The sequence below is a fragment of the Desmodus rotundus genome, chromosome 7 (genome assembly GCF_022682495.2).
Source record: "Desmodus rotundus isolate HL8 chromosome 7, HLdesRot8A.1, whole genome shotgun sequence".
In the NCBI taxonomy this organism is placed as follows: domain Eukaryota; kingdom Metazoa; phylum Chordata; class Mammalia; order Chiroptera; family Phyllostomidae; genus Desmodus; species Desmodus rotundus.
Window position 1 is genome coordinate 97,142,240 of NC_071393.1, and position 25,499 is coordinate 97,167,738.

The following is a 25,499-nucleotide window of genomic DNA, read 5'->3' on the forward strand; positions in this document are numbered from 1 at the left end:
TTGTGTATTTTCCTTTATAGTTTCAACATTTCCTTTTTAAGATAACTTGGGAATTAGGATAAGTGAAATAAGTCAGAGAAAGACAAATACCATATGATTTCACTTAAATGTGGAATCTGAAAAACAAAGTAAATGAACAAACAAAACAGAAACAAACGCATAGACACAGAGACAGACAGACTGGGGCTGGGGGGCTGGGTGAGAAAGGTGAAGGGGTTGAGACGTACAAATTGGCAGTTACAAAAAGTGCCGGGGATGCAAAGTACAGCATAGGGAATAGGCAATAATATTGTAATGACTCTATGGTATCAGAAGGTTACTAGACTTTTCTGGAGGATCACGTCATAAGTTATAGAAGTGTCCAACCACTATGCTGTACACCTCAAATCAACATAGTATTGACTATCAACTGTAATTGAAAATTTTTTTAAATTTAAAAATAAAATTAGATACTTTGGGAAGAGTCTTACTCTAGGTCTGTGGTTCCTAAACATGGCGGAACACTGACACACACACACTCACACACACACACACACACACTTTGGGGCTGATCTCAGACCTACTGAGTTCCAGCCTCCCTGGGGTTGGGGGAGCACCCTGAGCTCTGCATCTGATAAGCTCCCAGGGCCCTGCTCTTGGTCAGGTGGGTGGGAGACCTCTGCCACAGGAGGTTCCAGAGGCTGAGATTGTCACTTCTTAGCCAGAGGAAAGAGCAGTCCTGGGGGGAGTGTTCCCTCGAGCATACCTCACGACCTCGAGCCCCTCTTGAGCCTCAGCCTTGCCCTTCCCTCTGCCATTTTGTGGAACTAGAATCAATACCTTCTCACCGTCCTAAAACGACCCCTTTCCAGCCCCCTTCTGCAACACCATCTTTCCGTCCGTGACTGGGCCCTGTTGTTTAGGGGGAGGCTGCAGCTAGCCGGAGGCGCTAATCCCCTCACCCTCAATAAAACAGGCAGCAGCTGTTTGGGCGATGGTATTTAGCCCAGAGGAAATAGTGAGGCTCAGAGCCAAGCAGTCTGGGCTTGCAGGAGGCAAAATCTGAGCATTATTTCCCAGATTTTCTTGGTGGATGGGGAGTGAGTGGGAGGTTCAGAGTTCCATGAAACTCTGGGAAAACTGGGCAGAGCCTCCTGATGTCCAGGGACACTGCTTCCATGGGACTATTACCTGGAATCTTTCTGTTCTTCTTGGTCTTCCACCTTCAGGGTGACTGAACTGCATAACATCAAAGGGCACCATTCACATTATAGTCTAAGTGAGTGATGTCCCCAGAATTGTGCAGTGTGCAGCTTGCCTGCTATACAAGGTTGCCCAGCAACTTCTTCCTCACTCAGGCTGGGTTTGCAGTGAGCATCCCTGGCTACCACATTGCCTTCATACCCTTAGCTCATTTGCCTTCCCCCATTACTCTGTGGGGGAGGGTGGGCCAACATTATGACCCCACAGAGGCCCAGAGAGGTCAAGTGAGTTACCCCAGAGCCAGAGCAGGGTGGAGTGAGAGTCCCAGTGCTGCTTTGTAGCTGCAGAAGTGTGGGGATCAGAGCCCTGAGCCTCCCACAGACTGTTAGCTGCTCAGCCTGAGTCTGCAGATTTGAAGCCACTTACTTTGGAGAGCTGGCGCCACAGTCTTGGAGAATCGGAAGTTGGAGTTGACTCGCGAACACATCCCTGTGGTGTAGTAGGAGCTCCCACACTCGTGAGACCAGAGGGGGCTGCAGGCCTGGGAATCATAGCACAGACCCCAGTCAGTGGGGGCCCTCAGGCTGGGTCCAGGACCAACAGCCTTCGGTCCAGTCCCACCCTCCATGACCCACGACAGGTATCCCCTATCTGAGAATTGTTATCCCTGGCTTTAGAGGGGCTTCTGCAAGTCTACCTGAACTCTCTTGTTGCCAGTTCCCTTGGTTTCAGGAGGAATGGAGAAAATGAATTGTAGAGTGCTCCTTTTTTCTGTCTGCAAGGGTCTCATTCTCCATTCCACCATCTAGAGTTATTTCCCTCCTTCTCCCTGCCTGCCCACCCACCTACCACACAGGAGCTGGGAAAGCCTTTTCATCCATGGGAATGGGCTCTCTGTCCGAACAGGTCACCTGAAGGCCCTTACTGGGCAAACTTCCAGGACTTGGTCCGACAACAGGCCCACGGCTCTTACTAGGGGAAGGAGAAAGGCTGAGCAGCGAGTTCATCTCAGAATCACAGTCATTAAATTGAAGTGGAAGCCAGCTCTGTGACTCAAGTTTTCTCCTGCTGCTGGGAAACCCAGGACTACATTTTGTGCTGTAGTTTCTTTTGGTTTGGAGTGATTACTCTACTTCCAATCTTTATTTAATTAGCATTCTATTTCTACTCAGATTTTAAAGATTTGGTTTTATTAGTACCCTTTGTTGAAATGGCTATAAATTATTTTTGGAAGTAAGGGGAGAATGAAGAATGGGAGGATGGATGTTGGTGATAAATGGATGGATGGATGGATGAGTGGATGATGGATGGCTTGAGAGATGGATGGACAGGTGAATGGGTGGCTAAAAGGATGGTGGGTGGATGGATGATTGGACAAGAGGATGAGGGGTGATACATATACAGGTGGATGAGTGGGTGAATGAATGGATGGATGGATGGGTGGAGGGATAAATGGAGAGATGAACGACTGGTTGGAGGATAGACTAATGAGTGGATGGATGAATGGGTGAGTTAATGAGTTAAAAAAAAGTTACTATTTATATACCGAGGACTTAATCTACCCACAGAGGCCCAAGATGGTGTATCACACCATCCTTCTCGGGCCTTCACCCCATTTTGTGAAGCAGGTGAAATCAAGTTAGTAGGAATGTGACAAGGAGCCTCAGCGGCAGCAAAGGCCCCATCAGAGGCGGGGTATGTGTATGGTCTGAGCCAGAGGTCCCGTCTGCCCTTGCCTGGGGATGAAGAAGGGCGGTGGGCCGACCACCAGTGAGCACCTCAGGGCTTCCGCCGGCAGAGCCACTATACTCTCCTCAAGTCCCTGGGCATCCTAGTCATTTCGTTGCTCTAGCATCTAGTGCTCCACACCCCAGATGTCTCATCTGTCAACAGAAATGGACTGACAGGCGAGAACAGAGTGGCACAAGCCCTCCCACCTTCACATGAATGGTGCATTTTATTGGGCTTTCTCGAGTAATTGTTTTCTGAAATTTTCTCTTGCATCTGTTTCTAGGAATAAGTCTCAGAAGGATCCTGCTCTGAGCCCCAGCTTCACCCAAAGTCACGGTGGTTCACTGGGATGTGGTGGCCGGGAGCAGGCAGTCCCCGTCTGCCCCTCCACCTGCGCGCGCCAGCTGTGGGCAGAGCCTGCGCATGCTCGCCTGGGCGGGTGAGAGAGCTCCGAGCCTGTGTTGTGGCTCCCTTCTTGTCCCAACATCAAGTTTACGCCAACCATTTGCCTACTGTTGACCCCCAAACCAGAATGTGAGCTGCAGGGGGCGGCTCTGCTGACTGCTGGATCCCCAGTGTCTGGCATTGGGCTCAGTAGATTGTGAGGGCTCAAAACAATTGTTAAAATGATGCATGTCTCTATCACTGCAGTCAAAGTACCTGCTCCTCTTTCTTCACTGCTAAGGCCTGTGTGTTCTTTACAAACAAAACAGAAACCTCCTCTGGGCAGCCTTCCATCTGGTCCTGTGCAGCCCCGGTGGCCCACCGCTCCATGGCCCTTCCCTTGGTTGTAGTGAGTCTGTGTTCACTCGTTTTTGGCTTTCCTTCAAAGTCTTCTTAGGGCGCATGCACTACTTCTCTGATCAAACCTGGAGCAGAGGTTTGCCTCTGCCTTGGCCATTTGGCTCCCCAAAGGAAGGGGTAGCCCCCACATTGGACCGTCGGCCTTTATTTATTCCTGTTCCTTTTCAGGCTGCCTGTCCCCCACCCTCAGGGCATGTGCACAAAGGGGCTCAATGCTTTTCCTTGCCTGGACTGTCGCCCCACCCCTGAAAGTGGGGGTACAGCAGGGAGCTGGCAGAGGAGCTGCCCTCTGGAGTGTACAGACAGGCAGCCTGGCAGGTAGTGTGCAGTGTGCGTGAGGACGCACTCAGTCGCCATGTGCCTCTCCTGGCCCCGAGAGGAGGGTCTCTGGGGCTTGGACAGAGGGTGGGGTGGGTGGCTCTTACCAAGAAGCTGTTGTCCTTGGGGTTGGTGGCCAGGCTCAGACCGAGGCGCATGTTGTCCTTCCGCTCAGACACGTTGGATAGGGTGACCCTTCCTGAGGAGGGAGGGAGAAGCTCAGCCTGCAGCCCCCCTGCCCACCCTCCAGCAGAGTCTGCTGCTGCTGCTGGCCACCAGAGATGCCTGTGGCCAGGTTGGTGCCAAGCAGAGTCCTCCCCAGCTCTCCCTGCAGATCTTCATGGTTTACTGAGGCCTCACCCAGATGTGGTCTAGTTGTTTCCTCTCAGCTCCCTTGAGATGAGGACAATGAGTCTCAGAGAGGCCAAGTAACCTGTCCAGAGTCACACAGGAAGCACAGGGCAGGCCTTCCACCTCCTCGTCCAGAGCTTTTCCCCCTCTAGCCCTCTGAGGGACCCCAACACTCCCCTTGTGTCCCACCTGACACATACCAGGCACCCCACCTGGGCTGGCTTTCTCTGGGCAGTGTCACCTCCACATGTTTCTTCATGCCAACCTGCCACCAAAACTTACCTGTCCCTTGCCCTGTTCTCTCAGGGCCTGGTTCTGTGCTCACCTGATAAACTTTTGTATGATACCCAATTCTTTCTCACAGGTAGCAAATAGCCAACTAACAAGAACATTCTAGAGGCACAAGGTCTTGCCAAGAATGTCATTCTTTGGTCGCTGCCGTGAGAGATATCGAAGAGCAGGATTATCAGCCACAGATGTAGGGGGAGGGCGGGGGCAGATTAGAACTGCTAAGTAAATTTTATCGCTTAAGGTTTTACTGGACCATTCTGTCAGGCCACTGAAGCAAAGGAAGTGAGCTTGAATTCCCCAGACACGAGGTGGCGTGTCAGCGTTTGTGTGTGTGTGTACGTGTGAGTGCACGCATGGGTAGGGAGGGAGGGTTTGGGTGGAGCGATTGGGCATTTTGTTGAGCCCAGAGCGAGTAGATCCTCATCGGCTATGAGGAGAACCCAGTGTCTCCTGTGCCAGGGGGAGGGGTGTGATCTCTCAGGACTCAGGGGGGCAGAGTTGGCGTTTAGCATAGTTGGTACTGGGAGTCCGAAGAGCTGGCCTGCCTTCTGGGCACGGGCCAGCGGGGCCTGGGGTGGGCGTCAGCAGAGGCCAGAACAACGGCCGCCTTGGACTGTCCGGGGCCCGGGGGTGCGCGGCTGTGTTTGTTGTCTGCCTTTGGGCTCCCTCAGTTTGCAGTCTGGCTCCTTTTGAAACCCAGCCCCTTTGGGCTGTGCGGTGACTGAGATGGCTTTCTGCTTTGTCTATCCAAGGAAACCAGAGAGAAAATAATAGTAATGACCTTGACTTTTTAAAGTCATTTCTTATTATTTACAAAGCCCCACCCACTCATGCTCTCCCAGAAGTCACCACTCACATTCTCCAGAGGAGAGACATCAAGGCGCAGAAAGGGCCAGCGACTCTACAAAGGCAATCGCCGGTAAAGGGGGAGTGGGGACTTGAACCCAGGACATCTAAGGTTACAGCCTGACCTCCCATCTGATGGCAGGGCTGTGGTGGCATTGGGATGACAGTGAGAAATCTGGGGAGGAAGCTCCAGGCCCCAGCTGGGCAGCATCAACCCCTCTGCCGCTTGAAGAATCCTGCCCTCCATTTATTCAAGGGTAACATCCCGCCCCTCCCCCTGCCCTTCTGTCTCCACAATCTCAGTAACTGAAGTCCCTAGAAACTGGGCCTGCCCGGAAGCAGATGGGCACGGTAGGGAAGACCCTCGTGTTGGAGTAAGAAAGACTCACGTTCAAGTCCTGCTTCTGCTGCTTCTGCTGTTTGTGGATTTGGGGCAGTCACTGACCTCTGCTCTGTGACCAGAAGAGACTAACACCTTTCTCAGTGGGTCTCTGTGAGGGTCTGGGGACCTAACTTCATGCAGGTCTGGGGAAGAAAGACCATCTGTGGAGTCTTTCACACTGAGGTGTGAATGATTGATACCCCTAAGCCTTCCCTGGAGAGAGAGGAAAGAACATTCCTGGCTTGGCAGGGCTCAGAGCCTGGAAAGGCCGTAGGAAAACCCAGCACTCCGGTTTCCCTGCCTTGCATTTTCCAGTGTGGGGTAAACCGACAGATGGTCTTCCTGCTGTGCGTTTTCTCCTGCGTGGTAGGGAAAGAACACTCCTGAGATGAAGCACTTTTCCTCTGCTCTGACTCACTTTGCCACCCAGCTTATGCCCCAGTGCACGAATGTTTTCCAGGGTCTGGTGGCTTCTCACTGCTGGCAGGGGCTCCTCCTTTGCAGGGAGATTTGGACCACATTGGAAACCAGAGCAACAGAGGAAACCAAGTGACCTGTTCATGCATCTGTGTCCCCAACTGGACCAGGGGCTTCTCTCGGTGGCCCGGGCCCCACGCCCAGTGCCCACAGCTTCCATCAGCCCCCTCACTCCCTCTGCCCCAGCCATGTAGCCATTCTTCCTGTTTTCCAAAGAGCAAGCTCATTCCCACCTCAGGGCCTTTGCACTTGCTCTTCCTCTGCCTGGAATGCTCTGGGCCCACCTGACTCCTTTCACCATCAGACCTTTGCTCAAATGTTATCTGCTCAGAGAGGCCTTCCTGAGCACCTTGCCAGGGTAAAACCTCCTCCCCACCCCCTCTCCCCTCAGCCTCCCTTATCATAATCCCCTGGTTTATCACGCACACAGCATTTATCTCCACTCGAGCTTATCCTTCTTTCTGGTTTGTCTGCTCACTTACTGTCTCCTCCCAGCTGGGCCCACTGGCATCTTGTTCTCCGCTGTATCCCCAGCGACGGGCATTGTGTTAGCATACTCTAGGCGCTCATGAAAGTTTGGGGGCCATATCAGGCTGGAATGGACCCTAGGGTCACTGGGCGTACCCTGTTCATTTTACACACGAGCCGATGGAGACTCAGAGAGTGGTGTGAGCTCCCCAAGAACACACAATGAAGAAACTACACAGCCAGAAGGAGAAACCCGGCTTGGCCTGTTTTGGAAGCTGTGCTTTGGAGCAGTGATGACTGGGATCCATGAGCCACCAGCAAGGCCCCACCTCCCCTAGACTGTTTCCTCCTGAAGTCTGGGCCCCGGCTGCACTTGGGTTTGAACTTCCCACCCGTAGTGCTGACGCAGATATGAACAGCAGGAGCGTCCGACACCACGTGATGGGGCAGCTGGCCGCCCCTGAGATCTCAGTTCTTGGGGCTTTCTCTTTGATGCGGGCCTTTTCATCATCTGCTCATTCCTGAAACCCTGCCATTGCCCCTCCTCCGCCCCCCCAGGAGCCCAGCCCCACTGCTCTAGGGTAGAGGCTCCCCTCCTGGAAGAGAAGGAGGCTGCGGATCCTGGCCCTGGGGCAGGCCAGTCCTCTAGGACAAGGCTTGGAATCGTGGCTTTTTAGCCCAAATGGAACTTTCGCTCCGTTCTGTGAGCAAAGTGGTGGCCTGGCTGCCATCTGACTTTGGGGCAATGTAGACGTGCTTTCAAGGACTGGTGTGTGTGCTTTAGTGAATGCACAGGTACACACATGCACACACACACTGTGGATGTGCTTTCAAGGACTGGTGTGTGTGCTTTAGTGAATGCACACGTACACACAAGCACACACACACACAAGTAGATTTTACCAGGGTCTGGAAGGCCTGGAGGCCACTCACAGCACCTCCCTAGGCCAAAAGCTCTCCAGTGAGAACAAAGCCTTCATTTCAGAGGGCCGAGTTACGTCGTGGCTAAAGGGTGGCCGTAGCCTGGCTGGACTGAAACCCAAGCCTTACTGCTTGTTAGCTGGGCGACCCCAGGCAGGTCCCCTTGCCACCACATGCAGTCATTTCCTGCTTTGTTTAATGGTTAAATTTCATTGGTTGTTGTGAGGATTAATGAGTCAAAACACCTAAAAGTGCTTAAACCAGTGCCCAACATGGAGTGAACGTTATATGAGATGCACGAATGGTAGCTGCTGTTGTTAGCACTTCCAAATCAGAAAGAAGACAGGAAGTGTTTTCCTCCTGCTGGGAGAGGGGCAGTGGATGGGTCAGAAAGAGCAGAGCCCAGGGCCACTGGAGCCTGGGTCTGATTCCTGGCCAGCCTCTCGCAACCTGTGTGACCATGGACGAGTGCTTTTTAGCTCTGGCCTCGGCACCCTCTTCTCTAAAATGGGGCATCTCTGGGGCAGCCACGTGAGCCAGTGTGACTCTGTGTTTTAGAGCCTGCCCCACCCTCACCCACAGCGGGCCTCATGGTGTTGGGATCAGGGGCCCGAGTTACCTAGGTTGAGCTTGGTGCAGTTCCCATGGGTCACTGGACACTTGTATATGTCCCCTGTCTTCTGGTGGCTGTTAGTTTCCAGTGGAGCACCGACGACGAGCCTGGGGAGAGAGGAAGATAAGCGAAGGTGCTGGGGGAGGGGTTCTTCCTGGAAGAGGCTGGGACCTTGAGGGCAGTGATGGGGGAAGATGGGGGAGGGGGGATCCCGGAGGAGCCGCCACATGCAAACCTGCAGACACAGAACTCTGTCTCTCTGGAGGGGGGATGCTGGGCTTTCAGCGAAAGGCCACGGCACCTGTGGCCTTCTCAAGGCCCTTTCCAAGACGTGGAGATATGAAGATGAAGACCACATGGGCCCAGCAACAAATGGGATGGAGGTGTCCCTGGGAGAAGAGAACAGGGCAGACATCATGGAGGACAGGATGCTGAAGCTGGGTCTTAACAGTTGAATGTGAGTTTGTCAAACGGTAGGAGAGTGAGTGGTAAGGGTGGTCATTGGGGCAGAGGAATGGATCTGGGGACATAGAGTCTTAGCCATCTGTCACTATCAGCCAAGGCCTTATTTTTCACGTTATATGACAGTTTTTCAGCTAGTGACTCAGATGTGGGTCCTGTTACTCACTGGTCATGGCTGTCCCCTGAGCCACTGAGTTTTTGCTCAAGGTGGGCCAGGCAGCCGGCAGGCCTTCAGAGTGTCAGAGGCAGCCAACCCTCAGGGACCGCCTGCCCACTCCGTCAGTGCCACCTGCCTCTGGCACATCTAGGCTTTGGCGGCCAGTCCAACTCTCAGCCAGCCACTGCCTCCTCTGCTCAGGCCCTGGTATCCTAGAGACTCAAGAATGGGACCCTCCCAGGACAGCTGTGCCGGAATGGCAGGAGGTGCCTCAGCTCGCATGGCCCCGAGAGGTCTCCCAGGCCCTGTGGCACAGAGAACAGATGATGATGGAGGTTGGGGCACGGGCACAGGTGAGACACCCCCAGGCACCATGGCCCAAAGAAGAAGCCCTCATTTGTTTTCTGACTTAAGAGGGTTGAGAGGGGACAGGCCTGGAGAGTCAAGCTACACCGGACTTTGGTGGCTTCTTATGGTCAAACTTCCCCAGCCCCTGCTCCCACCCTCTCTGCTGTCAGGAAAGCAAGTGAGGTCTGAAGTGGGAGTTAATAGAGCTCTGTTTGAAATTAAGAGTCTATGAAATAAGAGCTGAGGTTTCTCCCCTGGGGACCAGATAATAACAGATTCTAAATATATCACTTATTAAGCATGCCTTTTTTGGCTGGTAGAAATTAATTGGACTCATAAAATCTGTTTGTCTAGACGATGTGATTTTTGGCTACTTAATTCTGTGAGGGACTGTGTGGTCAAGTCCACTCCATTTTTTTTTTCCAGCCAGAGAGAGAGAGAGGGACAGAGAGAGAGAGACAGAAAGAGAGAGAGAGAGAGAGAGTGAGAGAGAGATATCAGTGTGCGAGGCTTAGGCTCCAAGCTTGCTTTTCTGGCTGCTCTGGTTTTCAAAGTCTATCTGATATGTAACCAAGTCTTCCAGAGGAATGTGCCCTCCCGGACACTCTGCCTGGCGGAGAGTGCTTCCTGGAGAGAGTGCCTTCGAGGAACAGCTTGCAGGTGCCTCTGGGAGAATCAGACACCGCAGGTTCTAGATTAGAAAAATGATGGCCATCTTCTGGGAAGCTACCCTCACGTGTCTTCTAGAAAACGCCCTAGAAGCTTGACCAGGCGGACTCCTCACACTTCTTTCCGTTTTGTAGATGGGCACTCTGAGGCCCCACGGCCTGCTTAGAGGGGCCCCCGACACTGGGTGAGATTTTTGGGCTGAGAATCCAGAGGCTGGGTCTTCATTCTGATTCGGTCACCAGTTCTCCATGTGACCTTGAGAAGTCATTGAACTTTCCCCACCTTGGTTTGCTTGGCTGTGAAATGGGGTTAGCAATTCCTGCACTGCCTACCTCTCAGGGGCACTGTGGAAAGTCACAGATGTCAACAGACACCGAGAAACAGCAGGGGTTGAATCTGAGGTAAGTTATGCACGAAGACCGGTGGCTTGCTAGGAGGCACGTGTCCTGGTGATGGCCAAGATGCGACCTTCGGGCAGCAAGTCCACCAAGTCTCAGTGGCTTCTGAATGTGCTGCAAGGCTGGGCTTTGTCCTTTCCAAAGAACAACAGCCGTCACCTCCGTCCATCTCCATTCTCCCAGCCCTGACCTGGCCGGGTGTCTATGGCACTACAGGAGGCAGCCGACAGCTTACTGTCCCCATATTATAGGTGCAGAAACTGAGGCCCCAAGGGGGAGCTGATCGAGGTCCCACAGCGTGTGGTAGCGAACTGGGACTCGTTCCCGAGCTTTCTTTGTGTTGCCCCAAATGTCTCTTTGCCATGAAGGGAGGGCCTGGGTCATTCCTGAGTGTCGGCATTACGTGTGCCTGTCGGGCTTGAGGTTTTGAGGGTATGATTCAGTCTCACTGTGCGGGGAGAGCTGCCTGAGTACAGGGAAAATGTTTGCGTCACCACTGAGACCCGCCAAATTACTCCTGGGGTCTGGCAGTCCCTGCCACCTCCTGCGGCCTCAGCCTTACATAGCCATCTACAGCTTCAGGGCTGCTGTGCCCTCTGGGGACTGGACACTCTATACCCTCTGGTGTGGGTACCAGCACGGCACAGTAAACCCCAAAGGTCGCGGCGAGCATCAGGCCCTTTTGGTGGGCTGTGTGCCATGGCTCCCTGGCTGTGGGTTCCCGGCATTCTTCCCATGGAGGTGCGGGGATCAGGGCTGCTGTGGATGGCAGGACTGGTGGCAGGCTGCAGCCACAGCCCTGCAGGACCCCTCCTTGGTGGCTGCCCTCTAAACAGGGCCTGGCCAAGGGAAGAGGATCACTGTGGAGCTGGTCACCTGAGGAAGGCAGGACATGGCCCGACTGGGCCCTGGGTTCCTTGGCTCCGAACAGGACACAGGCTAAGAGAAGGGGAATCTGGTTCCCTGCCTCACACCCTCTCCAAGGCCCCATGGGCACTCATCCTGACTTCTGCTTATCCTAGGCTCCACCCTTCAAGAAAATTTTAGTCTCTGAACCTATTTTATTTTATGTTTTTCCACCCTGGTTAGTCTCTGAACCTTTTAAAGTGCACACTCCTATAAGAAAGAAAGGTAATATGTACTTCCAACGTGTGTAAATTTTTATGTTAATTAAACCAGCTTATAACGGTCAACCTGTATATTAAATATCTGTAATCCCGTTTTTTTCAAATAAAAAGTAAACCTAAACAGAACTTGAATCATTTTGTTTCTACGCCCCCAGTATTATGTTCTGCATGTCCTCTGTGTTATGCACATGGTACCCTGGAGATCCTCCCTTTAAGATCTAGCACAAATTCCCACCTGCTCCAGGAAGCCCCCCTGGATTACCCCAGTCTTTCTATATAAACCAGCATCTAATCTCTGCCATGTGTTTGCCAGTGTTTTAGTGTCATCTTTCCTTGAGGGCCAAGATGTTCTTGTGTGCCCTGCTGCCCTAGCCCTGGGTGTTCTGGAAGGCTCTTGGAAAGAGGTACCCGCTGGCTACTCTGACCTCCTGTCTAACAGTCTATAGCAGCAGCAGCCTCAGGAACTTTTGGCTTAACCTCAGGCCTAAGAGGAGCCCCCAGATTCAGTGCCTGGAAAAAGGGTTGCTGAGAAGTTGAGTATTTTTCATGCAGAGAGGTTTGGTGGGGTGGCCCAACTTCTACTAATGCCGATGTTGCTGTCCTGACCAGCGTGACTTTGTTTGCTGGTGTCGTCCTGCAAAGCGAAAGGTTTCTGGTTTGATTCCTGGTCAGGGCACATGCCTGGGTTGCAGGTTCAGCCCCGTGTTGGGGAGAGTGCTAGAGGCAAATGATTGATGTTTCTCTCTCTCTCCGTCCATTCCCCTCTCTCTAAAAATAAATAAATAAAATCTTTAAAGTCAATGTTGCTTGCTTCCCTGGTTTCCACTTCCTTCTTCTCAACAGTCCTCATTTCTGTATGGGGACCCAGGGGACCTGGCTGGCTCCATTCCCAGTTCTAGGGATCAAGCACATACTGGCTAGGCCAGTTTATCTCTTGGCCATAGTTATTGAGTCAGGGTGGGCAAATGACTTTAGTCACCACAATCAGAATGAATCTGAGGACTTCTGCTTGGGACTCAGGGCCCAAAGTAGATCTTATCCTCTGGACGTCATAATATGTAGTTGCAAGTCCTTGAACTACTGGCAGCAGCCTTGTGACAATGAGAGGTGTGAGCTGATGCATTGGGGGAGGGGGTAGCTGAGAGAAACGTCAAGAGGAGGAGCTGAAGCTTGGTGATACTGTGAACCCCTGGATCAAACTATACCTGAAGCCTAAACTCTTCTGATATATATAACCAATAACTATTTTTTACTGCATAGGCCTGCTTGAGTTAGGTTTTCAGGTATTTATAACTGAAAACATACTAACTAGAATGTGCAAGGCAAAATAAAAAGCATCACATAGTTAAATTACTCTTGGAAATTCCATATATTACCATGGAATGGGAGGAACATGGAATCCAAGACCAATGAGAGAGGAGCAGATTCATATCCCCCAGCTCATGCTCCATCTGGGCATGTATTTCCTGCATGAATGGTGGGTGGGCTCTTAGACACCATGCACACTATTTTTCTCTGGTTAACTGCCTGTGTAAAAACTGTCCACTGGCCCAGCCTTATGGGAACAGAAAACCTTTTGCTCGTTATGCATCCCATTAAAACAGACACTTGGATAGGGAGCTCTGCACTCCAGAAGCTTCTGGTTACCTGGTAACTGGCCTCGCAGACAGAGCCGGGCAGAAACGTGGTGGTCCCTCAGGCTAGCCCCGTCACGTACCAAGAGGCGTCAAAGCCCTGCAGCAGGGGAGTGCTGTGTCCGAGGTCTTAGAGCAGAGGGTGGCAGAGCTGACTGCTGCACAGTGACCTGACTCCCAGGGCAGTGCTCCCCCAGGCCACAGCTCCCCCAGGCCACAGGGGGTGGAAAGCCTGGAGGCAGGGCCGGGGCTCTAGGCCCAGGTTGGCCTGTTACTGGCTGTGTCTGGGGAGGCAGTGTGAACAGCTTAAGCTAGGTGAGCAGATGCCATGGGCAGAAAAAGGCTATCCGACGCTGGGGAGGAAGGAGGAAACCTCTAGCTATGGGCCTGTCCCTGGAGGAGGTCCTGACCCCAGAGGCCAGCACGAACTGCAAGGAAAGTCAAGAAGTGGGTTTCATCCCCACCCTGGCCAGCCTTTTTGATCCTCTCTGCAAGACCTGACCTCACATTCCAGGAAATCCAATTATCACTGCTTATTCTTCTCATTTTAATGATTCACTTTTGATGCAATTAAATTGCATTTGATTTTGATTACCAGACAGCTTTGAGGCTGGAAGGGCACTTAGTATCTGAGGCTCAGAAAGCAGATGTGACAAGCCTGTGAAGAGACCTGACCACTGTCAGCACTGGACTCCATGTCCAGGGCTCGTTCCACTATTGTGAAGGGTTGGATGTTCAGGAAGCCCAGCTTTGGGGGCTGGGCAGTGCCCAGCATGGGGTGAGGACTGCCCTCCTCAGAACCAGCTGGGCCAGTCCCCCAGGGGCGTCTGGCCTCCTCCTCTCTCATCCCTTTCCCTGACTCACCTGCTCCTCCACTCAAACCCACTCTGGGCCCTTTGTTCCATTTCTCTCCTGGCTTCATTTTCCTTTCCTGAAATTAGATAGGGGCATTAGGGAGGGGGTTCCACTTGAGGAGCAGAGAACTCAAGGGAACAAAAGAGAGACCATTTCTTTAGCAAGGCTTTTTCTCCCTCTCTCCATGGAAAATGTAATCTCCTCCAGCCAGGGTGAGTATGGTGGCTAATGTGTTCAAGATGGGGCTGGGGAGTGCTGAGCACAGCAAACCCGTGCTGGGAGCGGGGGCCCTGGGGCTGCCCTGGGGCTGCCCTGGGGCTCCCCTGGGGGCAGGGTTTTGGAGGGAGCTCACCTGGGACCTTCCTGAGGGGAGACGCAGGCACCTGCATACCTTCCTGGGCTGGTTGGAGGGGCTTGTGGTTGGTGTGACTCAGATGCTTGGCAGGGCCTGGATTCCTGGGGGCCAGCACATCCTTGACACTGTACCGCTGTAAAACCCTCCTCAGTGATGGGAATCCTTTGTGTGTGTTTTAAACAAAGACAAACACTGTGATGGTTAATTTTATTGTTAACTTGACTAGGCCACGGGGTACCCAGAAATTTAGTTAAACGTTATTCTGGGTGTGTCTGAGGGTGTTTTTGGATGAGATGAACATTTTATTTGGAAGGCTGAGTGAAGAGATTGCCTTCTCCAATGTGGATGGGCCTCATTCAATCAGTTGAAGGCCTGAGTAGAACAAAAACCAGACTTTTCCCCTGAATAAGAGAGAATCCTTCCTTCCTGACTAACTGGGACATTGACTTGCCCTTACCTTTGGACTCAGACTGAAATCAGCTCTTCCTAGGTCTCTAGGCTGCTGGCCCTCAGACCCCATCGGCTCTTCTGGGCTCTAGCTTCCTGACTCCCTCTGCAGACCTTCGGGCTTGTCCGTGAGCCCACAGGGGACATAATCATGAGAGCCAACTCCGTATAATAAATCTCTTTGCATACAGACGGTTTCTGATGACTGATGGTTTGACTTAGTATTTTCGACTTTACAATGGTGAGAAGACAATATGCATTCAGTAGAAACCATACTTGGAATTTTGATTTTTTCCTGGTCTAGCAATATGTGATGGAATGACGCTCTCTCGTGATGCCGGACAGTGGCAGTGAGCCCCAGCTCCCAGTCAGGCACGCGATCACGAGGGTAAACAAGTGGTACTCTACAGTGTCCTCATTGTGCTAGATGACTTTGCCCAACGACAGGATGATGTCAGTGTTCTGGGCATGGTTAAGGTAGGCTGGGCTAAGCTACGATGTTTGGCAGGTTAGGTGGACTAAGTGCATTTTAATGATTGACTCAGGACATTTTTGATTTCCAGTGGGTTTATCGAGATACAACCCCATTGCCAGTTGAAGAGAATCTCCATATGTACATCCTATTGGCTCTGTTTCTCTGGAGAGCCCTGACCTACACATTTACACAGTGCTTCCTATGTTCTAAGGGCTTTCCATACATTGTTTCATGTTGCTGAAGATCCATGCCCTTATTCATTCATTGAACCCTAACAATCTATTGAGCTCCTGTTGATGCACCGAACACTGGGGCACGATGGTGATTGTAATGTTGTCCCTGCCTTCAGGAGGCCTCTGGCACCGTAGAGGAGACAGGCACGTCAACCAGCCACCACAACACAGTGTGGTTCTCAAAGCGGTGCCCTGCCCAGCAGCATCAGCCTTCCCTCTAAACAGGTGAGCTGGTGAGAAATGCAACGTCTTAGGCCCTACCCAGACCGACAGGATCACAAACTGAAGGTGGGGTCCAGCATCTGTGTTTTAACAAGCCCTTCGGGAGATGCCAATGCGCGCTCAAGTTTGAGAAGCATCATGACACAGTGCGAGGCGTGCTCGTATGGGGCAGCAGAGGCATAGCAACACAACCGTGGCTGGGCTCCGCGCCCCAGGTCCATTTCAGTAAAAGCCATCCTCTTCACCGTGACGTCAGACCCTGTATTTTTTCACTGCTGCTCACCTGTCTGTCCCTCTTTCACCAGGGCTGAATGCTGCACAGCCTAGTCACCGTTTAGGGCTCACCTCCAATGTCACCTCCCATAGAGGACTTTCCTAACCACCTGTCACTTCCCATTTTGCCACCCTGTGTTCTCCTCCTCGTAGCACTTTGTCCTTTCTGATGCCATCTTCCTTATTTACTGTTAGTCATCCTTACCTCCCAGTAGAATGTGAACGCAGGGAAGCTAGGACCTTGTTGGTCAGGTTTGCAGCTCTAGACACCCCCGCAACTAGAACAGTGCCTGGTACAGAGTAGGTCCCTGAAACATAGTTCCTGGATTAATTATCTAATCACTTGGCTTAGTGGGACGACTGTAATTCTATAGCCTACCATTTGGGATCATGGACTGCAGGCCCTCCACAGTCTTCCAACACCTGCTAACCCTGCTGGGAGAGTAGAACAAGCTCTGTTAGAGGAGCTAACAGACTGCACACCACGGCCCGAGACAAGGCTGTTAACTGCCCCGGGCCTCAGTGTTCTCATCTAGCAAATGGGACTACGTACACCTGGACTACTTGCCACCCAGGGTTTCAAGGGGTGTGGGTCCCAAACCTTGCTGCTCAGCAGAATCACTTGGGGGGTTATAAATGTAGGTGCCTAGGCCTCACCTGCAGAAGGTTCTAATTCAGCCAGTTGGGGCAGGGCCTGGGGAATCCATTTTTAGAAGCTCCTAGATGTGCAGGCAGGACTGGAGCCCTTGTGTGAGGGATCTGCTGGGGCAGCAGAGGGGAGGCCTCTGCACACCTGAGAAAGCACGTGTGTACCAGGAATTTTCCCTGCAGCTGGGGGTCATGTCCACGGCAACCTCACTGATGGCCCGGGCACAGTCCACAACTGGATTTTAAACTAATTTTTTTTTTTTTTTGGTCACAAGAAAACACATAAGAAACACCTACTTGAACTGGTGCAAAACGTACTAACTTTAGAGGGATCGAGCAAAAAGGTAAAAGGACTAGGACATGGACAACAGTGTGGTGATTGCAGGGTGGAGGGGGGCTGGGGGATAAATGGTAATGGAAAAATGCAATAAGAAATTGAAACAAAATGAAAGTATTATTTGCATGTTTTAGGTTATAAAGGTAATACACGTTGGTTGTGCAATGTTCGTGGCGCAGCACCGTGCAGAGTAAGACGCGCAAGCCTCTCCCTCGCCTTCCCCACCAGCCCTGTGGACAACACTGCCGTTAGGAACAGGGTGCAGAAAACCTCCTCAGCATTTACGACAGAGATTTAAAAACCGGAATCCTTTTACAGACGTGGTTCTGTAACGTGCTTTCTTCACTCGATTATTTTATATCATTTCCATGTTAGTATAGATCAGCGTCACACTTGGACCTGGTCACCAGGGCCCCTGTCCTGGGTTCTGCTCTGACTCTTCCTCGGCTCTGCCACTTCCCATGGGGTGGAGAGTCCTAGAGGTCAAGGGCACAAGCCCCCTAGAGCCCATGTGTCACCACTCTGGGTACCCAGGACGCTGGAATCTCCTGCTGAAATAGCCTGGGACAGGCCTATTTCTTGGATCTGACTTTGTGGTGGTGGGTCTCACCAGCGACAGGGCTAGCCCAGGAGTGGCTGCTTGCGGGGGTATGGACAGAGGGTGGATGCCCTAGATGGAGTGTCCACACCTGCGAGGTCCCTCAGCTACCCAGAGGGAACTGTAGGTGGGAAGAAAAAATATGCACTGTGGCCAGAGCCTCCATTTGTCTCCTTGCCCCAGGCCCCTCGGATATCAGGGGTGGGCCTGGGATAGATGGATAGTACGGCTCTGCCTCATCCGTTATTCTGCTTGCACAGGGTTATACTTTTCTTTTAACCATTCTCCTGTTGATGGGTATTTAAATTGTTTCATCACTTTCCTCAATGATGGCCATACTTAGGTGCTTTAAAGATTTTCTGTTGCACAAGGCCTTTTATCACTACCAATGAATGAAAACGCCTCCGTGCATGAGCAGCTATGGGGAGCAATGCCACCAGTGTGTGTGAAGCCCGTGCGAGTGCCTGGGGGGCCCCCTGGAGCCGGCCCCGTCCTCTTGGCGCAGAGCTTGCTGACAAGCCTCATCACAGCTGTTGATTTCACAAGCTTGGCTCTCTGCTTTGTTCCTGGAAACTTCTGGGTCCACCTAGCTTACATCCAAACAGCATTTTTTCCTATGTTGCAGAAGTACTTAGAACAGAAGAGGAAAGGTTCCCACAAAGGACGTTGTCAACCTATCTGAAGGGAAATGAGAACCTGACCTACTGACTGTGAGGGGCCAGCAGCTGCCACCGAGTGCAGCGACCCTCCCTTTCTCACACCCCAGTGCCAGGCTCACAGGGCCACTCGTCCGTTTCTCGGCAGGCCTTGCACTCTCCTTCCTGCCCCTCTGCATGTAGTTTCCTCAAACCAAACTGTGGGCTGGCACCTTCCATCCTCCCTTGAGGGCTTCTTCCTCTAAGAAGCCTTCCTTGATCTCTTAGCTGAAAGCCCTCTCCCTCAATTCCTATGATGCTTTGTTTGTACCCCTCTTGTCTCTTTTTTCTCTCATGTGGGTAATTTGCCTCCAGAGGGCAGAGAAAAAACCTGATCCACCTCTAAATCTCCCCGCGCTGCTGGTAAAGGTGCCATGAACACGGCCAAGGCTCAACACTCATTTGTTGAATAAATAGATGGATAGCGAGGAGGCTGCTCGTTTTGCAAAGACAGGCTAAGTCTTCCCTCTTGGGGTGCGGCTGGGAGCAGAGCTGGGCTGAGAGCTTATGGGTCCCATTTGCAGTTGGACCACCAGTCTTGGGGTGCCCTTGGTCCCACTCTCCCAGGGCGGTGGCTGTGATCTGCAGTCCCCCCCGAGAGGCTGAGTCCGCAGTGTAAAAATTCCCCCTTTTCTTTTCAAAATGTCTGATAAACTCTCACTTCTTTTTTCAAGTCATGGTCAGAGAAATGCGCCTCCTGCCCCACCCCAGTTTTATAACAGCTCTTTCTTCTGGAAATGAAACATAAACACGATAATAGTTTGGGCAGATGTTTCTCAGTGGAATGTATAGTCTTAATTTCTTGGTATGTGGAAGGCTGACAACTCCTCTGCTGGAAAGGGGCCTTGGCACTCCCTGCTCTCCATCCGAGGCGGGCCTATTTACTTAGGATCACAGTCAGGATGGCGTGTACCCTGGGTACACACCCAACACCTCATTGCGTCGGACCCACGACCAGGGGAGGCGACTAGACAGGAAAGCAATTCTCTTTGACTGGAGAAGAAAGCAAAGCCTAGAGGATGTCAGAATCCTCTGAGTAGAAACAGGCATTATTGGAACACCTGTAATTCTGACTGTGTCCAGGGCTCAAGCCACGTGGACTCAGATCAGGTAGAAAAAGAGGAGGAGGCCCAGAGGTGAAGGGAGAGGCACTCTTTCGGTCTTGGGCCTGTTGATGCATTTAAGGTTAGCCCTGATCTGCTCTCAGATGGGCTAAGTGACCTGGGGTGAACCACCTGCCTTCTCTGGGCCTCAGCTTCTTTATCTGTAAAAGGACAGGCTTGGACAAGTTCAGTACAAAGAAAGAGTTATTGCCGGGAACTGGGGACTTAGAGATGAATGAAACATAGTCCACACCCCTAGCCTGGTGGGGGCTGAGAGACCGACACCTGGCAATTTCACTGTGGAGGACAAGGCTATGAGAGGGGGTGCCCGGGTATGGAGGGGCACAGGGGAAGGGCGCTTGCTCAGCCATGAGAGAGGCCCACCCAGAGCAGGTGACTCCTGGATGGAGCCTTGAGGGTGAATAGGTGTCACCCAGGGGAAGAGGGGCTGGGGCCCACAGTGGGGAATGACAGCGGAGTTCTGATGGGGCCAGTGCTTGTGTATGTTATTCTAAAGTACCTTTCATGGTAAAGGCTGGGCCCAGGAGGACAAAGTCCCTGCCTTCCAGGAACTTGTCTCAGCCTCAGGCTCACACGATTCATCTGCCTTCTTCCTCCCCACCCATACCTCCCTGACATCCCAAATCCCCTGCCTTCTCCCCTCACTTCTCCAAGGAACTCTATCTAAAATGGCCCAAAGTGTAGATAGGTGGTTAGATGCCTACACGGGCACTGCATTGCCTCCTGACCAGGTTGCCCCTACCTGCTTTCTTGGGTCTCTAAATCCTTGCCATTGGTCACCCCTTTGGATTCAGGCTCAAGGGTCACTCTCAGTGTAAGCCTTAAAAGGTGTTAACCTATGAATCCATGAGAACTCACAGACTCCTTAAAAAGGATTAGGTCACTGGTTCCAGAACCTGGTTGGGCATCAGATGTACCTGGGGATGTTTAAAAACAGAGATTCCCAAGTCCTACCTCTGGAGATTCTGATTTTGTAAGTCTTGGATTAGGGTAAGGAATCTGTATTCTTTTCCTAACTTTCAATGGCAATTCTGTTCTGCCAGCTTTGGGAACTTCTGAATTATATTATCAGGTGATCACTGGACTTTGACATAATGGCAAACAGGTCACCTGGGAATTGGAGGCAGGATGCACAATCTAGAAATAGTTAACAAACACAAGGCCATATGTTTATCTACTTTCAAAGCACGTTGTGTGAACAAGCAAATTAATACTGACATGAATTAATGTTTGGGAGAGTTTATTACATGTCAAGGATTATGCTAGGTGCTTCCTCTGACATTGATGCACTTAATCCTCAAAATGAGAGAGAGAGAGAAAGAGAGAGAGAGAGAGAGAGAGTCATTTTGAAGCTGAGGAAAACTGCAACATAGAGAAGCTAAGTGACTTGCCCAAGTCACCCAGCTGGCAAAGGGTAGCTCTTTATCTCCCTCTTCTACCTGGTCCTCTCCACACCTCTAGGAGAGCAGGGTACACAGAGGCCAGCCCTGTGTTCCATCTGGAAGCCCTGAGTTGCACTAGGGAATCATTGGCTATACAGAATCCTTCTAGGTTCTTTCCATCTGGTTCAAAGCTCAGGTTGGTTTCCCTCCTCTCTTTTCAGGGTCATGAGTCACAGCTCTTCTTACAGCATTGTTCTTATTTTAAGAAGCCGTATGGAAACAAAGAAGCTGTGGACTCACTTGAACCACTGGAGGGCAAAATCTATCATTACATTTTTGGAAACGTCCTCCTCCTTCGGTCACAAATTCATTGACTCGGTGGTTGGGGAGGGGCAGAGCGGACAGTGTAGAGAGGAGCTGCTGACACAGAGCAAGCTGCCCAGAGTTGGGCCAGACCACCATCCACCAGCTACCAGCCCTCTGCCTGACCTTTTTACAGCTGGGCCCTCCAACTTTTTCAGGCAAAGACAAGGGTAGGAAATCACAATCTCACATGGGGCCATTGTCTCCATGCCCTTTATAACAAGAATGTCCAGCTTTGAAGCAGAAAACACCCAATCAGAACAGAAAATGAAAAAAGAATTTAAAAAAATGAGGATATTGTAAGGAACCTCTAGGACAACTTCAAGTGTACCAACATTAGCATATGGAGGTGCCAGAAGGAGAAGAAAGAGAGCAAGATGTTGAAAACCTACTTGAAAAAATAATGAAGGAAACCTGCCCTAACCTGGTGAAGGAAATAGACATACAAGTCCAGAAAGCACAGAGACTCCCACACAAGATGAACCCAAAATGGCCCACACTGAAACATATCATAATTAAAATGCCAACGGTTAAAGACAAAGAGAAAAATCTTAAAAGCAGCCAGAGAAAAATCAGTTAATTACCTATAAGGGACAGCCCACAAGACTGTTAGCTGATTTCTTAACAGAAACATTGCAGGCCCGAAGAGAAGAAAAGTAAGGACCTACAACAAAGATTACTTTACCCGGCAAAGCTATCGTTTAGAATTGAAGGACTTATAAAGGGTTTCACAGACAAGAAAAAGCTAAAGGAGTTCATTACCACCAAACCAATATTACAAGAAATGTGAAAGGGTCTTCAGGAAGAAGAAGAAGGAGGAGGAGGAGGAGGAGGAGGAAGGATAAAAAATATGAGTAATAAATGGCAATAAGTACATATCTATCAATAATTACTTTAAATGCAAACAGATTAAATTCTTTAATCAAAAGACATATGAAGGCAGAGTGGATAACAAAACGAGACCCTTCCACATGATGTCTACACGAAATTCACTTTACATGGAAAGACACACAGACTGAAAGTAAAGGGATAGATAGAGATATTCCATGAAAACGGAAATAAAACAAAATGAAAACCTGGAGTAGCAATACTTACAGCCGACAAAATAGACTTTAAAACAAAAGCTATAATAAGAGACAAAGAAGGACCCATCAACTCCACTTCTGCATATGTAGGCAAAGAAACCCAAAACACTAAATCAAAAAGACCCATACATCCATATGTTCATTGCAGTATTATTTACAATAGCCAAGATACGGAAGTAATCTAACTGTCCATCAATAGATAAATGAATAAAGAAGTGGTGTATATTTATACTGGAATACAATTCAGCCATAAAAAAGTAAAATCTCGCCATCTGCGACAACATGGTTGGATCTAGAGGGTATTATGCTAAGTGAAAAAAGTCAGACAGCAGAAGACAAACACCATATGGTTTCACTTATATGTGGAATCTAAAAAACAAAATAAACAAATAAGCAGAACAGAAACAGACTCAGAGATACAAAGCACATTTTAATGGTTGCCAGATGGGAGAGCGGTTGGGGGGATGGGTGAAAAAGGTGAAGACATTCAGAAGTACAGGTTGATAGATCCAGAACAGTCTTAGGGATGTAAAGTACAGCATAGGGAATATAGGCAAGAACATTGTAATAAATACAGATGGGTGCTAGACTTATTGGAGTGATCACTTTGTAAGTTATTAAATGTCTAATCATGGGATTATACACGTAAAACTAATATAATATTGCATGTCAACTGTAACTTACAATGAAAAAAGGGAAAAGAAAAAAAACTAAGAGTGTCCAGCTTTGGGCTTCCCTGAGGTTTAGCATGGGTCACACCCAGACTTCTAGAACCATTCTCTCCTTCTGCGGGCCTGTGCCAATCCCTAAAAATGCAAAGATGAACAAAAGGCAAGACCTACTATTGGGGGCTCACAGCTCTCACTCCCCCATTAACCTCTCCTAGCTTTTTATTCTTCATTTTCATCTTCTCTCCTCTTCCCTCTCCTCCATTTCATTTTCCATTTCTCTTAATTGGCTTTTCTACAGCCCTCTCTCCAAGTCTCTCTGCACTATTGGCTGAGGGTGACTCATTACAGCTAAATGGAGAAGAAAGGATTCAAGAGGGAAAGTGGAGAGGATTTAGGAATTCAACAGAAAATGACAGAAACCCTGCTCCAGTCGATAACAAGCGTTTGCCACTGGCGGCGCGTCTGAGTGTGCAGCTGTGCGGAAGAGAAGTTGCTGAAAGAGAAGAAAAGCCATTTGAAAGGGTGAACTCCTGAGGAGCCTTCAACTGCTCGTGAAGGAGGCAGGGAAAGCTAGAAGGAGATACTCCATCGAAGCCTGGGGAAAACAAGAGGCAGGTTACATAGTGATGGATCGCGGTTGACATTAGTGAGAAAAAGCATTTATAGCACACTGATTTGTTTTTCTAATTGTATATAACCTTAAAACACATGTATCCCACCTTGCGGTTTTCAGTAAGTAGTTCTGCTTTTCACATTTTATAGCCCAACTGACAGGATCACGTGCTGCCCTGGGTTAGTGACATCTACGGGAAGCCTAGGTGATTGGAGGAAGGGGCCATTACCCAGGTAGCCTTGCTTCTCCTAGTGTCAGGTATGACAATTACAGAGAAAGCGCCAAGGAGCAATTAAAAACTGAGTACCCGTCTGGAAGTCTATGAAGTTGTAGAAAGTCACTCTCTAGGCTGCTTCCATATCTTGGCTACTGTAAACAGTGCTGCAATGAACACAGGGGTGCATGCATCTTTTCTAATTGGTGTTTTGGTTTTCTTTGAAAAGACACCCAGATGTGGAATTGCTGAGTAATGTGGTAGTTCTATTTTTAACTTTGGGGGAAACTTCTATACTATTTTCCATAGTGGCTGTACCAATTTACAGCCCCACCAACAATGCACAGGAGTTCCCTATTCTCCACATCCTCACCAACACTTGCTATTTATTGTCTTTTTTAGATCAGAGCCGCTTCGACAGGCATGAGGTGGTGTCCCACTGTGGTTGTGATGCGTGTTTCCCTGATGATCAGTGATGTGGAGCATCTTTTCATATGTCCATTGCCCATTGTATGTCTTCTTTGGAGAAGTGTTTATTTGGGTCCTCTGTCAACTTTTTAATTGATTTTTTTTATGTTGAGCAGATGAGTTCTTTATATATTTTGGATATTCCCCTTATTGGATATTTGTGAATATCTTCTCCTACTCAGCAGGCTGCCTTCTTGTTTTGCGGATGGGTTTCGTACCGGCAGTATTTGCGTGGGGACAGATGGGCACTAGGATTGCCATGGAGATCACATCATGAGGACTACAACTGTCGAACCACCTGTTGTACACCTGGAACTAACGTCATTTTGCATGTCCTCTATCCTTTAATAGAAACAAATCTGTCACACAGTAGTACATGATTCCACTCATGTGAAGTTCAAAAGCAGGCTAAATCAATCCATTTTGAGCATGGTCAAAAAAGTGGTTGCTTTTGAAGGGGATATTGGTGATGAGGGTGTGCAGGGCAGGCTTCTGGGGTCCTGGCAAAAGTCTGTCTGTGGGTCAGGGCGTCAGTTACGTGGGCAGGTTCACTTTGTAAACACAGATTGAGATGGATGTGATCCTTTCGTGTGATTCATATGTCACTATGATTTGCTTACCTCTCCAAGTGTGATTCAATTAAAATGTTTCTCCAAAAGAAAATCATTCTTCAGATGGAGTGAATTGAAGCATGAGCTTATTCTCTTCCTCATGTGAGAAACTCCCCTTCCCTATGCTTGCTGGACTTAGGAAGGACATTGGGGTCACGAACCCCACAGCGTCAGCGTCAGAGGAGGAGGAAGGAGGAAGAGCCCGCCGGCTGCTGAAGGGGGGCGGGCAGCGGTGGTTGGAGAATATGCTGAGTTAGCAAATCCCTCTGGCTTCTTTGAACTGCCCAAATTAAGTTTATTTTCTTTCGTGGAGGTTAGTAACCAGGAGACTTTCCTTTCCATGTTTCCACTACTGTGTCTGAGTCCCGAAAACACCCAGTGGTTGGCCCCTGCCTCGGCTTTTCTATGGCTCTGAGGACTGGCCTTAGCTCTGGCTCTGGCTGACCAGCATGTGGGGGTGTCAGAGGTTACCTGGGCCTTCACTGACATACTCTTCAAGTGCCAGGAAAAAACTGCTTGGAGATACAAAGAGCCTTGGGAGCCTCCTGCGGGCTGTACCTCAAATGCTGCTGTGTGTTTCTGAGGGGCTGAAGGTTCCCCAGCCGCCTGTGAGGACCACCGTCTGGATTTCCACCCCTCCAGCCCTCTGCG

General features: G+C 50.2%; 1 protein-coding gene across 1 annotated transcript in view; it reads right to left on the minus strand.

Annotated features, from left to right (window-relative positions):
- ITGA11 (integrin subunit alpha 11) overlaps positions 1–25,499 on the minus strand; it is a 117,245-nt gene that overhangs the window by 53,710 nt on the left and 38,036 nt on the right. Inside the window, exons 3-5 of the mRNA XM_053929132.1 lie at positions 8,391–8,491; positions 4,143–4,234; positions 1,609–1,723 (exon numbers count right to left, since the gene is read on the minus strand). Of these exons, the coding sequence (XP_053785107.1) occupies positions 1,609–1,723; positions 4,143–4,234; positions 8,391–8,491 (308 nt within the window). The remainder of the gene's footprint in view (positions 1–1,608; positions 1,724–4,142; positions 4,235–8,390; positions 8,492–25,499) is intronic.